Source organism: Sorex araneus, chromosome 1, assembly GCF_027595985.1.
Source record: "Sorex araneus isolate mSorAra2 chromosome 1, mSorAra2.pri, whole genome shotgun sequence".
NCBI lineage: Eukaryota > Metazoa > Chordata > Mammalia > Eulipotyphla > Soricidae > Sorex > Sorex araneus.
Genome location: NC_073302.1, coordinates 148,789,888 through 148,805,171, shown reverse-complemented (window position 1 = coordinate 148,805,171; position 15,284 = coordinate 148,789,888). Strand labels below are relative to the sequence as shown.

Sequence of the window (15,284 nt, the reverse complement as noted above, 5' to 3'; positions counted from 1 at the left end):
TGAAAGACCAGAGAGGTTGTCCATTCTAATCTTCACATAATTCTAGCCATTCTAGTTTTTTGCTGTTGGTTTTGTTGACTTTTTTTATTGGCCACACCCTGTGATTCTCAGGGCTGTGCTCAGGGATCACTCTTGCTGGTGCTCAGGGTGCACCACATTCGGTCCTGGTGATCAAATTTGGTTAGCATGGCAAACAACATCACTCCTATATTGTCTCCCCAACCCAAGACAACTCAACTTTTAATCCCCACTCTCTACCTGCTTCCCAATGGCATTTCTATTAAGCTCTCGAGCAACATATCCATGTCTGATTTGTGAATTTTTAGAATAAAAAGCTTTTGTTAAAGAAAATAATTATAAACACACTTTTAAAATTGTTAAAAAATTTTTATTGAATCGCTGTGAATTACAAAGTTACAGTTATTCATGATTTGGTTTCAGGTGTACAATGTTCCAGACACCAATCCCTTTACCAGTGTCCCCTACCTGTCATCAATGTCCCAAGGCTCCTTCCTGCCTCCTAGTCTGCCTCCATAACAGGCATTTTTTTCTTTTTCCACCCCCAGCCCCTTTTAGGTACCATGGTTTACAATACTGTTACTGAGATGTCCCGTGCACATCACTTTCAGTACTTGGTGGTCCCTTCCCTGAACTATGCCACCTCCCTACCCAGTGGCCAGCTTCCTACTAAGGACCAGTTCTTCCACACTTTACACATTTTCTACTTTCTTCTTTAAACATTTCACTAGCTTAGCAATTATAGTTTAGTCCTGAGTCTCAACTCTGGAAAGACAAGTCAACAGCAGCAAGTGAACCACTATTCTGGTATACAATTAGATAATTCACCAAGGGACCCTGGGCAAGGACAGAGCACTGAACTCCTGACCCACTGAATTAGAGCTAGGAAAAAGATTACACTTTTTACTCACCTGGCGTTTGGTAATACTTTTCCCAGAAGAAAATGGCTTTTGAAACAAAACCATAAAAAACGCAGTCCTGTAAACATGGAAACATTAACATCAATCAATCTTAATAGTATGAAGTAATGATACATATATATTTTTTTATTTTACAAGAATTCTATGGTTTTGAAAAAATTTTGGTTTTGTTTTAGGGCCACACCTGGCTGTGCTCAGGACTTACTGCTGGCTCTGCACTCAGGACTCACTCCTGGTGGGCTCGGGGCACCATATGGGGTGCTGGGGATCAAACCCAGGTCATCTGCGTGCAAGACAAAAGCACCCTACCAGCTATACTACCTCTCTGATGCTGAAGATTCTCTGCTTTTTAGAAACTCCCTCCTTCCTTTAGCTGTTGATGATCATGGCTGCTCTGAGGCCTGGGTAGACTCAGCAGCAGTGCCCTCCGAGGTTGGCACTCCTTTACCTGCGGTACTCAGCACCCATGGCTTGGGGCCCATGCTGTTAGTGGAGCGCATGGACGTCACGACAGGGGTGTTTGCCAGGGGGTTTGTGATGCTCATGCATGTGCTGCCCAGGGGTTGTGTTTCTGGCTGTGGTGCTCGCACATCTTTTAAGCCGCAGGGATCAGAGAGCAGAGCTGCCTGGATTGTGCTGGACACACGCATGACACGTGGGATTTGGGTTTTTTTAAATTTTTTTTAGATCACCCCCGGCAGGTTCTCAGGTTGGTGCTTGGTCCTTCACTCCTGAGGACCGACCCCGGGGCTCCAGTATGCAAAGCACGCACACTGGGTATCCCCAGGCTCCTGACAGCAGGGATCTGAACTCAGTGCCACAGGCTTTCAAGTCAGGTGCTCTGAGCCTCTGCACTATGCCCCTAACCCCAAGACACTTATTTTTAAACGACTATTCCAGAGATTGCAAAATATGCCACCCTCTCGAGAAGTATTAAGGGAGAGCTATACTGATTTAAGTAGAGCAGAATTCTAAAGCTTCTACTGCAACATAATGGGAACTCCTATTTTGCAACTGTCTTTACAACCAGTTCACAAACCACAAAGGGAAAGAAGTCTCAATATTTTTTCATACTTTAACAAAATAATTAATAGTTTCCCCAAAATTTGGTGAAACCAAATTTTAAAATAATTACAATAAAGTATTTGACTTTACACTTATTTATAAACTAGTTGTATAAAATAACATAGTGGCACTTAGATTTTCCTAATAGTCACATTTCATAATTTTTTTTTTTTTTTTTTGCTTTTTGGGTCACACCTGGCAATGCAGAGGTTATTCCTGGCTCTGCACTCAGGAATTACTCCTGGCGATGCTCAGGGGACCATATGGGATGCTGGGAATCGAACCTGGGTTGGCCGTGTGCAAGGCAAATGCCCTACCTGCTGTGCTATCGCTCCAGCCCCCACATTTCATAATTATTAAAATTATACTTCCTGAGGTTTTAAGAATATTTTGAAAATTTATTTATTTTGGGGGGCTTTTTTTGGGCCACACCTGGCGATGCTAAGGGGCTACTCCTGACTTTATACTCTGGTATCGAAATTTCTCACAGTGCTCAGAGGACTGGGGCTTGAACCTGGGTTGGCTGCATGTAGGGCAAATACCCTACCAACTGTACTATTGCTCGGCCCTCTCTAAAGTTTTCAACAGATTTTTATTTACTTATTTATTTATTTTGCTTCTTGGATCACACCTGGCAATGACTTTGCACTCAGGTATTACTCCTGGTGGTGCTCAGGGGACCATATGGGATGCTGGGAATCGAACCCGAGTTGGCTGCGTGCAAGGCAAATGCCCTACCCGCTGTGCTATCGCTCCAGCCCCTTTAACAGATTTTATTAAAGAAGATGGTCACTATTAATTTCAAAGCCCAGAGAATTTTAAGAGAGAATTTCTTATTACATGCAGAACAATGTCAAAGTTGTATTACACAAGGATCTTGCATTGTGAGGAGCATGTAGTGAACAGAGAACAGTGTGTTTCCATGAGAAGGTAAGAAACAATTGTGCCAAAACTTGGCTGCGGCGACATTTGGTGACTGAAGAAGGTGGGGCCATTACCACCTTCTTCTAATACAGCTGAGAACCCTCAGACCAGAGAGACAGTACAGTGAATAGAGCACTTGTTCTGCACCTAGATGATATGGGTACCAGATATGGTCTCCTGAGCCCACCAGGAGTGATCCCTGTGCAGACTGAGGAGTAAGCCCTGAGCATCACCAAGCACGGCTCCCAAACCAAACCAAAACAAAACAAAAAAAAAACCCCAAAAGCCCCAAACAAGTAAACAAACAAAAAACCACACCAAAAAACCCAAATCCAAACCCCAGAATCCCTCAGGCAGTCACTGAGACTCTTTTCGAAAGTGTGAGGTTAAAACCACTTCTATTTGTTGTGGTGCTGGGAACTGAACCCAGGGCTCTAGGCATTTGAGGCATGTGCTCCACTATTCAAAGCTTTCCATAAACTCACAAACCCATGATTGCTTGTTTTAAGCTTATTCTCTCAGGGGTAAAGAGTGACTTTTTGGAGGCTAGCTGATCTGAGACTGAAGTAGACTGAGGGCAAAAGCTGCCAGGAAAATCATACTGTCCCTATTAAGTTTGACATTTGCAAACATCTCATTAACACAAACAAAAAAATAGTCTATGTTTTAGCAAACTAATACATACGATGCTCCTTATATAAAAGTCTTTTTTTGGTACTGCTAACTTTAGGGTACTCATTTTTAAAAAAAACTTACAAATACTTGTCAGGCATTGCAAAAAAATAGAATAAAAGTCTATGCAATATTTCCTAAAGATATTCTGATCAAACAGGATTGTCAAAGAAAATGAAATAAGAAACATTAGTCAAGGAAAAAAAAATCACACTTACCCAAGTTTTAATATAAAAATAAACTGAACAATGTGAACTACTTTTAGGAGATCATATGATTCAAAAAGTCCCACAGCCTTCAAAAATTTGGTGAGGCAGAGCAACACAATATATATCGTTAACCTGAAAAGTAAAAGCAAAAACAAGCTTCAGTATCATTAAAATACCAAGGAACTCTGTAACATTTCCCCCCCCTCTTAATGATACAGGTAATAGAAACCACAAACTCATACAAATAAAAACGAAACAGTACTAAAACCCTCACCATCCACACAACTACTGTTAACACCTTAGCATATACATTTCAGATTGTTATTTTCTTTTTTCTTTGGGGGTCACACCCAGCGATGCTCAAGGGCTACTCCTGGCTCTGCACTCAGGAATTACTCCTGGCAGTGCTTGGGGGACCATTTGGGAGCCAGGGATCGAACCCAGGTCGGCTGCATGCAAGGCAAACGCCCTACCCTCTGTACTACCACTCCAGCCCCCAGATCGTTATTTTCAAGGTACACAAATGTATATATTATATAGCCTCTGAAAAGATTAAAAACAATCATAACAACAGCAAAACAGGGCTAGGGAGAGAGTGCAGAGGTCAGGGGGTGTCAGCAACACTAGGCAAGGTCCGGAGCAGTCCCCAGCACTACAGGGGCCCCAGCACTCTGCACGGTCTAGTCCTAGCCCTGGCTGTCATGCCTGCTTGCCGGAGTACTGCTGCGCATGGCATCAGGCCCGAAAGTACTGCTTGGACGGGCCCCTACCCACACCAACCCCTGGGGAAAAAAAAAAGGGACAAAAGAAACGGTATTCCCAAAGAGGGAAAAAAAGAACCCAGAAACCATGGGCCAGAGATATGGCTCACGGGGAAGCGTACATTACTGCCATGTGTGAAGTAGCAAGTCTGATCCCAGCACTGCATTCCCTGCCCTAACTCACCCCCAACATTGCCAGGCGCACCCCCCTATTAGAAAGGTGAAAATGAAAACGAAACTTTATGATGAATCTAGAGGGCTGTAATCCAGGAGTATGAGTTCAAAGTATGGGTGCGTGACGTGTACATTCAGCGGCCAAGGGCCACCTCCCCAAGCTCAGGTGGCGAAAGCAGCCAACCCCAGCAGGGTCCTTATTCAGTTATTTCTTTTTGGGTCATGACAGAGTTTGTTCCACGACCGTGCTCTTAACTTATTATACTTCATATGGCGCTTAGCCTGAACTTTTTCTATACCGGGGTAGCTTACAGTTTACTCCGGGTCCATCTAAGTCCCTCACCGGTACCCTCCTTTCGGGAGTGTTAGGAAGTAAGGGTAACTGAGACTTAAGTCAGGTAAATATGATGGAGGCCCAGGAGTAAATATTATTCAGAGTTCATGTTACAAAAGCATAGCACCACCTATCTTTCTGTGTCTGTACAAAAAGGACATTACTAAACCAGGTGAAGGATATAATGGAAAGAGATAAGCAACAGAGGATTAGGAGTGCGTGATCTCGATCGAATTGGGTGTGCCTCAGGAGCAATGTGATGGGTGCATCTCAATAAACCTAAACTCCCTGCGGGAGGAGCAATAACCAACCAATGTAATCCAACATGAGGCTTCCTCTTCCTCTGCTCTGCTAAGTGACTGCAGTGAGGGCTGTGGCGGAAATGCCAACTGACAACACCTCTAGCCTGGAAAGGCTCTGGAATTAAAAGTGCCTCATAAAGGGAGCTGGGAAAACGGAGGTTCATTCACAAGTCATGCAGTAACTAGAAGCACAGACAAAGCCAGGCAATCAAGAGACATGAGGCTTGGCCTCAGGAAAGGTTCAGAGCAAGGCAACGAGGAAAGGGGGCTAGAGCACTGAACTAAAAGCAAAAGCATGAAGACTGAAAGAAGTTTCCTTTCTTACTGCAGATCCTCCCTTCTCTCATTGAATCCCAATATTCCAAAAGTAAGACTTCAATCTCCTGGACAAAGAACTTAGAGAAACCAACTCGGGGAGAAATCCCAAAACAGGGGTCTTCTAACTAGCTTTTTGAATCTGAATGGGTAATCGACCCTTATTTTTTTTTTCTGGAGTGTGGGCTAGAGCCATAGCACAGTGGGTAGGGCGTTTGCTTTGCACGAGGCCAACCTTGGTTCGATTCCTCCATCCCTCTCGGAGAGCCCGGCAAGCTACCAAGAATATCCTGCCTGCACGGCAGAGCCTGGCAAGCTCCCCTGTGGCGTATTCGATATGCCAAATACAGTAACAACAAGTCTCACAATGGAGACGTTACTGGTACCCACTCGAGCAAATCGATGAACAATGGGACAACAGTGCTCACAGTGGGGGTGGCACACCCAGTTTTCAGGATCTACTCTCAGCATGATGCTTAGGAATCATTCCCAATAGTGCTAGGGACTGAATCCAGGTTTTCTGTAAGCAAAGCACATGCTCCAACTATTTTATCTATCTCCCTAGAAAAATAATCCTTTAAGTCTACATGGGTTCGGAGAGATAATACAGTGGGGATGGCACTTGCCTAGCATGCCATTGACTGCGGTTCAATCCCAGGCATCCCATATGGTTCCTCGAACCTGCCAGGAGTAAGCCCTGAGCACCGCAAAAAATTGTGTAACCAAAAACTGCAGACTAAAAAAACAGTAATAATAAAAACTGAAAATGATACAGAGATGGTAGAGAACAGCATGAAAAAGAAATACAAAAGACCATAATATTCTGACATAAGAATTATGCATCTCTGAAAAAAATCAGGCTGCCATAAAAAGAAAAGCACTTTTTTTTTTTTACAAGTGTTAGGCCTTGAGGTCACGGGCCCACATGACCAGTCAACCCACAATCCCGTGGGTGATTCTAAGATACATACACTGCAACCAAGTCAATATGACGCTGGTTACTGCAACACAAAGAGGAAAAGGACAAGGGAGAGATAATGTAAGATTCCTTTAAAAAAAAAAAAAAAGCAAAGGAGGCTGGCTGGGAGATGGCTCACTGGGTTGGAGTGCATGTGGTGGCCAGGGTCTGATCCCTTGCAACACACGGTCTTCCGGCACTGCACTGCCAGGAGTGACCCTGGAACACTAAGCTGAGTGAGAGCAGTTCCTAGGGCTGAGGCCAAAAAAAAAAAAAAAAGAAAAGAAAAGAAAAAAAGAAAGAGGAAGGAAGGTATTGCCAAAGGAAAAACTAGAAAATAGGGACAAAATGTTGGGTTTTTTGTTTTTAAAGTTTTTGGGCCACAACCGGCAATACTCAGGGGTCTGGTGCTATGCTCAGGAATCACTCCTGGCAGTGCTCGGGGAACTATGTGGAACGCTGAGAACTGAGTCTCAAGGCAATTGCCCTATCTGCTGTACTATCACTCCTGTCCCCATTTTTTTTTTAGCTTAGTAATATTTGTGTTTGTTTGTTTTCTTTTGAGGCCAAACCTGAAGTTGCTCAGGGTTTACCCTTAGCTCTACACTGAGGGATCACTCCTGGTAGTGTTCTGGGAACTCTATGAGATGCCAGGGACTGAATCCAGGTCACCTGCTTGCAAGGCAAGTGCCCGACCTGCCGTGCTATCACTGCAGCCCTTAGACCAGGAAAAGTGAAAGTCACAACACTTTAGGAATCCTGCCATGGGGGAGTGAAGCACCTGCGTCCGCTGGTCTGCAGCAGCGCCCAGACATGCGTCCACTCTGTGGCGGAGACAGTGGCGGCAGTCCCTGAGCCCCGGGATGGAAGAGAAATACAGCGGGGATGGTGGTGGTGGCCTCGGACCGGTGGACGTGCCCAGCACTGGTAAGGGACCGACCAGACTCGTGCCGAGAGCCCCAGCCCGGGGCCCCTTGCTCTCCTACTCCGTGCCAGGTGCCAGGTGGCATACATGGCAAGAGTGCCTGAGGGAGGCATGAGACAATCAGCTTCCTCCTAGTAAAACTTATCTTTACTTTTTTTTTAAAATGCTGCGTCTATCTAACAAAGCTGTCTGCTTTATAACAAGCCTGATTATGAAAACTGGTCCAGGCAGGAGGGCAGGGGGTTAAAGACAAAGAATCCAGGTTCTTAGATGGTCTCACCGAGAAGCCAGACACATAACAGCAATCTCTGGTTTCTTCTATGTGAGAAAACACTCCTGTATGTTTAAAGCTCTCCTGGCTCAGTAACTTAACAATTAAACCTATTTCTGGGAGCTGTCCATAACTTTGAACAGTGTACTTAGTTGAGAGAGAGCCTGCCAACAAGGAGTCTGAGGTCTCAGAAAAGATAGGTAGTAGAGAAACATCTGTGTGAGCCAGGTAAGTAACAGTTCTAAAAAACAAGATGTGTACACAACTAATTGTAACTAGGCAAGTGAAGATCACCCTCTGAGTGTGTAGGAGTGGCAAGGCCAGGGAAGGTATTTCACAGGACACAGAGCAGCATATACAAATTAACAGCTAGGAAAGAACCTTTGAAGAAATAACAGCATTTACTCCCAGTTTACTAAATGATCCTCATAACAACTGAGAAATCAGCACAATTATATATAAATCGGTAAATTATATACTTCTTTTTGTTTTGGGGATATACTGGGCAATGCTCAGGGGTTACTTCTGGCTCTGCACTCAGGAATTACTCCTGGCATGCTTGGGGGATCATATGGGATGCTGGAGATTGAATCCGGGTCAGCCACGTGCAGGACGAACCCCCTACCTGCTGTACTATCGCTCTGGCCTCAAATTATATACTTCTTAAACATGAGCAACATATAAAGGTTATTTCTAAATAATTCTTGTTTGGTACTTCAATGGCTCAACTTGGTCCTACAGGACCATTAAATTATTTAATGATAACAATACAATTATGATATTTTCCGCCACAAACTTTTATTCTCTTTTCAATGTTTAGAATGCAGATTGGGGGCCAGAGAGATAGCTCAACGTGCTGAATGTGAATTCGTTTCATGCTGGAGGTCTGGATTTGATTCCTGTCCATGATCCCCAGAACAACTGTCACTGAGTTCTGAGCCAGGAGTAGTCCCCGCCCCCTCCATCCCCCTGTCCTGCTCCCTCTCCTCCCCAAAACACCACAAAAAGCAGAGATTACACAGAGCACACCACAAAAAGCAAGAAAAGAGATTATGCAGAGCACCATCGGGTGGATCTAAAATACTGAACTTTCCTCTCACAAAAAAGCAGAGATTACAGGAGCCAGAGAGATAAAATAGTAAAAATAGTGGTTAAGGGGCGGGAGAGATAATATAGCAGATAAGGTGCTTGCTTTGCACACAGATGAGTTGGATCCCTGGCATCTCATATGATCCCCCCAAATACCACCAGGAATAATTCCTGAGTGCAGAGCCAATGAGCAACCCCTGAGCATCACTGGGTGTGAGCCCCTCCACAAAAAAATAAAAAACAAAAATAGGGATTAAGGTGCTTGTTTTACACGTGGCTGATCCTGGTTAGATCTTAGCACGGTGTCTGGTTCCCAGGGCACTGCCAGGAGTGATCCCTGAGCAGAGCCAGGAATAAGCCCTGAACACAGAGCCAAGAGTACTGTCCTAAAACAAACAAAAAGAGCAGAGATTATAAAAGTCATCCCTGAGTAGCTGGTTGATGAAAATGTTGATTTATTTTGGTATTTAGGGCTTACTGATTTATACATCGTGTTTGGGTCGTTTCAGTAACTATCACAAGTATCCATTGTGAGACTTGTTGTTACTGTTTTGAGACGTTACTGGTGCCCACTCAAGCAAATCGATGAGCAACGGTATGACAGTGACAGTGACAGTTTGGGTCATTCAAAATTGTTTCTTGGATTTTTGCCTTCTGCAGCAGCTCACAGTTCTCTGATTAAAACAACAAAACAATATGCATAATTCAACTTCAATGGAGTCAACAGACACTGATGCTGTATTAAGGAGGCACGATGCATGGGGTCTGAGTAACAGACCCCATTATGAGGTGTGCAGTTGTGGGAAAATGTACTTAGGAAACCACAAGTTTAGTGTCTAACACTATCGTAACAATTAATTGAGATACTGAGCTGAGAGCACCTAGAACACAGTCACTGTCACTGTCATCCCATTGCTCAATGATTTGCTGGAGCGGGCACCAGCAATGTCTGCATTATGAGACTTATTGTTACTGTTTTTGGCATATCAAATACGCCACGGGTAGCTTGCCAGGCTCTCCGAGAGGGGCGGAGGAATCAAACTCAGGACAGCCTCGTGCAAGACAAATGCACTACCAGCTGTGCTATCGCTCCAGCCCACCTGGAACACAGGTATTTAATAAAAGTGGCTTATCACCCTCTGCCCTTTCCTGTAAAGAGGACTTACAGTAGTCAAAACAGAAGCACTTAAAAATTATTCTCATTTGTGTACTCAGGTACACACACACACACACACACACACACACACAAAACCCACACACATAATTAAAGAATTTTTAGATTACAGTTTGTTGCAGACACACCTTCCCCCCCCCCCTTTTCCTTTTTTGGTTTTTGGGCCACACACTGAAATACTCAGAGCTTACTTCTGGCTCTATATTTAGGGATCACTCAGGGCAGAGGATAAGCTGGGGTGCCAGGGATTGAATCGAGGTTAGCAGCATGCCAGCCAAGTGCCCTACCCGCTGTACTATCTCTCCAACCCCACTATTTGATTTTTCAATCTACCGAAGGACAACTCTTGGCCCCCTGAAATCTCTTCAAAATTCAATCAGTGCTGGGGCTGGAGTGATAGCACAGTGGGTAGGGCGTTTGCCTTGCACACGGCTGACCTGGGTTCAAATCCCAGCATCCCATACGGTCCCCTGAGCACCACCAGGGGTGATTCCTGAGTGCATGAGCCAGGAGTGACCCCTGTGCATTGGTGGGTGTGACCCAAAAAGAAAAAAAAATTCAATCAGTGCTGGGGCGGGAGAGAGTACAAATGAGCACCTGCTTTGATTGTGGGAGGAGCAGGTTCTATCCCTGGTAACAGAGGCTCCCCCCCAGGAACAGACCCACCCTCTAGCACTGGTCTGAGTATCCCCACCCTAAACTCATGGGGTGTGGCCGCCCAAAATGAAACAAAACTAAAACAATTCTACCAGTCCCTCATTTAATTTGATCCGCCAACGACAAGAGCAACTCTGGAATCAAATAATGCAAGTTCACAGGTAAATTGCAACAGCATCCCCTTTATCCGGCTGCCCTGGCTGGCCACGTACAGTCCGTTCCCAGAACTATTTAAGCTCCATACATCATGCCCCCCTCCCCCCTAAGTACTTGTATTTGCTAAGAACACAGGCAGCCTCTTGTAAGGTCTGTGGTTACCGACTTCAGATAACCACATTTATCACTGATAGGATACAGCTAATCTACCGTCCATGGTCCTTGTTTTGTCCATAGCTGACCTAGTACTATCCTTTACAGCAAGTCTGTTTCCTCTACTACCAGGTCCGGAGCCGAGCCGCTCCTGTCACAGTAAAATGTAACTGACCTGCTTGTTAGTTACAACGTTAAGTTGCTAAAAACAAAACAGAAAGCGCCGCTGATTTCCACGGTGCCAGCAGTCCGTGCGCTCTTTTCCTTCTCACGGGAAGGGGGGGACTCTTCCTCCCTCCAGCTCGGAAACGTTCTTCAGATTTCCAAGCCCACCGAGGACATGCGAATTCGAGAACCAGCATGAGAAGGAAGACTCGCACGGAAAGCCAAGGCCGGGCAAGGCACCTCCCGGCTCCCACCAGCACCGGCTGCGCGGCGCGGGCTTGTGCCAACTGGACACGACCCCGCAGTGACCGCGCGCCGGGCGGGCGCCACGCGAGGCGACTGGCTTCCCATTCACTTTTAAAAAATTTATTATTCTTATTATTATGGTTTCTTGACACGGTGTGCTTGGTTGGGGTGGGGAGGTGCGCGCACGTCGTCCTCAACGGGAAAGTAAGCCACGCAAAGGCAAACTAGGTGACGGGCCGGGGTGGTGGCGTGCGGGTGCGGGGGGTCCACATCGACCCCCAAGTCCCCCTGGGCCCTACGAGGCCGGTGACCCCTTGCTCCGAGGCGCGCGGCAGAACTAGGACAAGAGCGAGGACCCTCGGGGGTCCCGGGCAGCCCCGCGGCCGGCCCCGCACACCCTGCCGCGGGCCCGGGGGTGGGCGCGCCGGTCCCCGTGCGCCCCGGGCTGGGGCTCTCGGCGCGAGTCCCGATCGGTCCCTTACCGAGCGCTGGGCACGTCCACCGGTCCGAGGCCGCCGCCGCCGCCGCTGCCGCCGCCGCCCCCAGCGGGGCCAGCGAGCACGTCCCCGCTGTATTTCTCTTCCATCCCGGGGCTCAGGGGCCGCCGCCGCTGTCCCCGCCGCGGGGTGGACGCATGTCTGGGCGCTGCCGCGGACAGCGGGCGCAGGTGCTTCACTCCCCCATGGCAGCGCGGCCGTCCCGGGCTCGGGCTCCCAGTCCCCGGCGCGGCGCGGGCACTAGGCCGTGGGCAGTTCCGGTAGCGCCGGCTCCCCAAGGGCCGCACCGCGGCGGACGTTGCCAGGCCACGTCATCGGCCCAGCAGCCCTCACACCCCGGGGCCCGGCTGCGCCTGCGCACGGCGGGGCACGCACCGCCCTTGGCTCCGCCCACCGCGGGGACGGGGGCGGGGCCGGGAGGGAGCGATCCTTCGCCCTCTAGGGGCGCTTAACTTACACCTGTCCCTTCAGCGCCCCCTGTAGGCAGTCTGGGATGCAGTGGGCAAGGCGGAGGGGAGTATCGGAAATGCACAATGTGGAATTGAAAATAATTTATTTTATTTTATTTTTTATTTTTATAACATTTAAACATTTTTAATTTAATTTTTTCCATTTATTTTTTAATTGAATCACAGTGATATACACAGTTACAAAGTTGTTCCTGATTGGATTTCAGTTCTATAATGTTCCAACACCCATCCCTTCTCCAGTGTACATATCCCACCACCAATGATCCCAGTTTCCGTCCTCTGTCTCTCTCTCTCTGTCTCTCTCTCTCTGTCTCTCTCTCTCTGTTAATTCAAAGTTGACTGGATTTTGGGGTAATTTTGTTTGCTTGGGGTGTTTTTTGGGGGGGTTGAAAGGTCACACCCAATAGTTCTCAGGGCTTGCTTCTGGCCCTGCACTCGAGGATCACTCCTGTCCAGGTCAGGGGTAAATCATGTGAGATTCTGGGGATGGAGCCTGGTTTGGCCTTGTGCAAGGAAAGTATCTTACCTGCTGTACCATTGCTCTGTTCCTAAAAGTGACTGTTAAACTGTGCTGCTTAATCCTGGTACATCTGCAAAATTAGGCCAGGGAGGATTAACCCACTAGGGTCATTTTTCTAAAAACACTAATATTATTTGCTAAAACATTAGGAAGTGGCTCTTGGGTCTGTCTTGGTTTAAATATCAGCTCTGTCACCTAGTAATTGTGTCATCTTACTGTAACTTTTAGTTTTTTTTGGGGGGTGGCCACACCCAGAGGTGTTCAGGTCAGGGACTGTTCCTGGTTTTGTGCTCAGGGGTGACCCCTGGCCCGGCTTGAGGGACCATATGCTGTGTGGGGGGGGCCGAATCAGGGTGGGTGTCCCAAAAGACAAGCACCTATGTCCTGTATTCTCTCTTCACTTGCTGAACTTTAACATCTTATCTGTTAAGTAAGAGTTATAATATCCATATCAGGAGGCGGATGGGAGAATATTATAGGTTAATATGTGATAAGTTAATATGTAACTGGTATGTAGCAATCAGATGTTAGCTATTTTTATTACCCTGGGAAATTTGGAGGCTGGAATTTTTGAAATAAAAGTGGTATTCTGAGCAGTGATAAGTATGATTAATTTACAATACGTTGCTTAATACACACAAAGAGTCTCAGTAGAAAAGAACAAGGAATCTCAGTCTCTCTCTGTTGGGACTTCATAATCTACTGGGGAAATATTTAGTAGTTTGAGAGCAAGGTTTGTTTGCCATATTACCCATGAAAGGCACAGATGTTAAGGTTTCCTAAATAAGGCATGAAATGGGTTTAACTAGGAAGGACTTGCTAAGAAAAAAATCTGACTTAGAATATGGATACAGTTTTGGATATGGGAGAAAACGCTTTGTGGGAAGACATGTTCCATGTTTCCTGTGTAGAACACAGGAATTAAAGGCTAAAATCACAGGACTGGAGAGATAATACAGGCGTTAAGGTGCTTGTCTTGCACACAGTAGGACCCTGTTTAATCCTTGCCACCTCATACAGTCCTCTGAGAATCACCAGGATTGATTCCCAAGTGCAGTTCTGTAAGTCCTGAGCACTGCCAGGTGTGTTCTAAACACACACACACACACACATACACACACATAATTTTTAAAGTAAGTTCATTGAAATAAATGCTTTACTTTTTCCTTTATTTAAAAATTTTTCTCTCTAGGCGGATTGAAAGCAGACTACAGATTGAACAGGATAGCCACCCAGTGTCTCCATTGCAAACCATAACACCCAAAAGGAGAGAGAGAATAATAAGGAGTTCCCTGTCATGGGGTGTGGGGGAAGCATGGTGGGGAGGGACCCTGGGGCTATCGGTGGAGGAGAATGGGCACTGGTGGAAGGATGGGTACTCGAGTATTGTATAACTGTAACACAGGCACGAAACTCTGTAACTGCATCCTCACGGTGACTCATTAATAAATAAATAAATAAATAAAATTTCTCTCTAAAGAAAAAAAAAAACAAAAAGGGGCTGGAGAGATAGCACAGTGGGTAGGGTGTTTGCCTTGCACGCGGCTGACCTGGGTTTGATTCCCAGCATCCCATATGGTCCCCTGAGCACTGCCAGGAGTAATTCCTGAGTGCAGAGCCAGGAGTGATCCCTGTGCATCGCTGGGTGTGACCCAAAAAGAAAAAAAATCATAAAAATTTTTGGGGTTATACCTGGTGGCATTCATGGTTTACTCCCAGCTCAGCACTCAGGGATAAATCCTGGCAGCACTCAGGGGACCAAATGTGGTGCCAAGATTGAATCTGTGTCAGCTGCATGTAGGACAAGAGTCCTACCCTCTGTACAATCTCTCCAGACCCTAAAATTATGTGATTTAAAGAAACATAAAGAAGTGTGAAGGGAGAGAAAGAGAGATAAATATGTGTTCAAGAGAGAACATGGACTTATCCAGAGGGAAAAAGTCATTTTTTCCCCCCACAAATTTTCTTGTCATTCTTCCACAAGGGCTATGCTAATCTTTTCTGTATCATTCCAGCTTTAGTGTGTGTATTGCCAAAGCAAGCACCAATATTAGTTTTATTTTTTTAGGCCACATGTGGCAATGCTCAGGATTTACTTCGGGTTCTGCACTCGGGAATCACTCCTAGAAGTGCTCAGGGGACATATAGGGTGCTGGGGATCAAACTCAGGTCGGCTGTATGCAAAGCAAGCACCTTACCCACTGTGCTGTCTCTCCAGACTCCCCAGAAAAAGCTTTTAAGCAATACATATATATATATGTATATATATATTACTATTTGAAGTAAATAATGTTGTCATACTGGTATTG

The 15,284-nt window shown here is 46.1% G+C and overlaps 1 protein-coding gene and 1 non-coding gene across 2 annotated transcripts in view; both read right to left on the bottom strand.

Moving 5' to 3' along the window:
* The window catches only part of SLC30A5 (solute carrier family 30 member 5), a 33,107-nt gene extending 20,779 nt beyond the window's left edge, over window positions 1-12,328 (bottom strand). Inside the window, exons 1-3 of the mRNA XM_055118160.1 lie at window positions 11,971-12,328; window positions 3,818-3,940; window positions 930-996 (exon numbers count right to left, since the gene is read on the bottom strand). Of these exons, the coding sequence (XP_054974135.1) occupies window positions 930-996; window positions 3,818-3,940; window positions 11,971-12,074 (294 nt within the window). The 5' untranslated portion in view covers window positions 12,075-12,328. The remainder of the gene's footprint in view (window positions 1-929; window positions 997-3,817; window positions 3,941-11,970) is intronic.
* A 2,583-nt stretch (window positions 12,329-14,911) lies between these two features.
* On the bottom strand, window positions 14,912-15,020 carry LOC129401419 (U6 spliceosomal RNA). Its single transcript, XR_008628333.1, has one exon. It is a non-coding gene; the product is annotated as a U6 spliceosomal RNA (small nuclear RNA).
* Window positions 15,021-15,284: the final 264 nt, after the last annotated feature.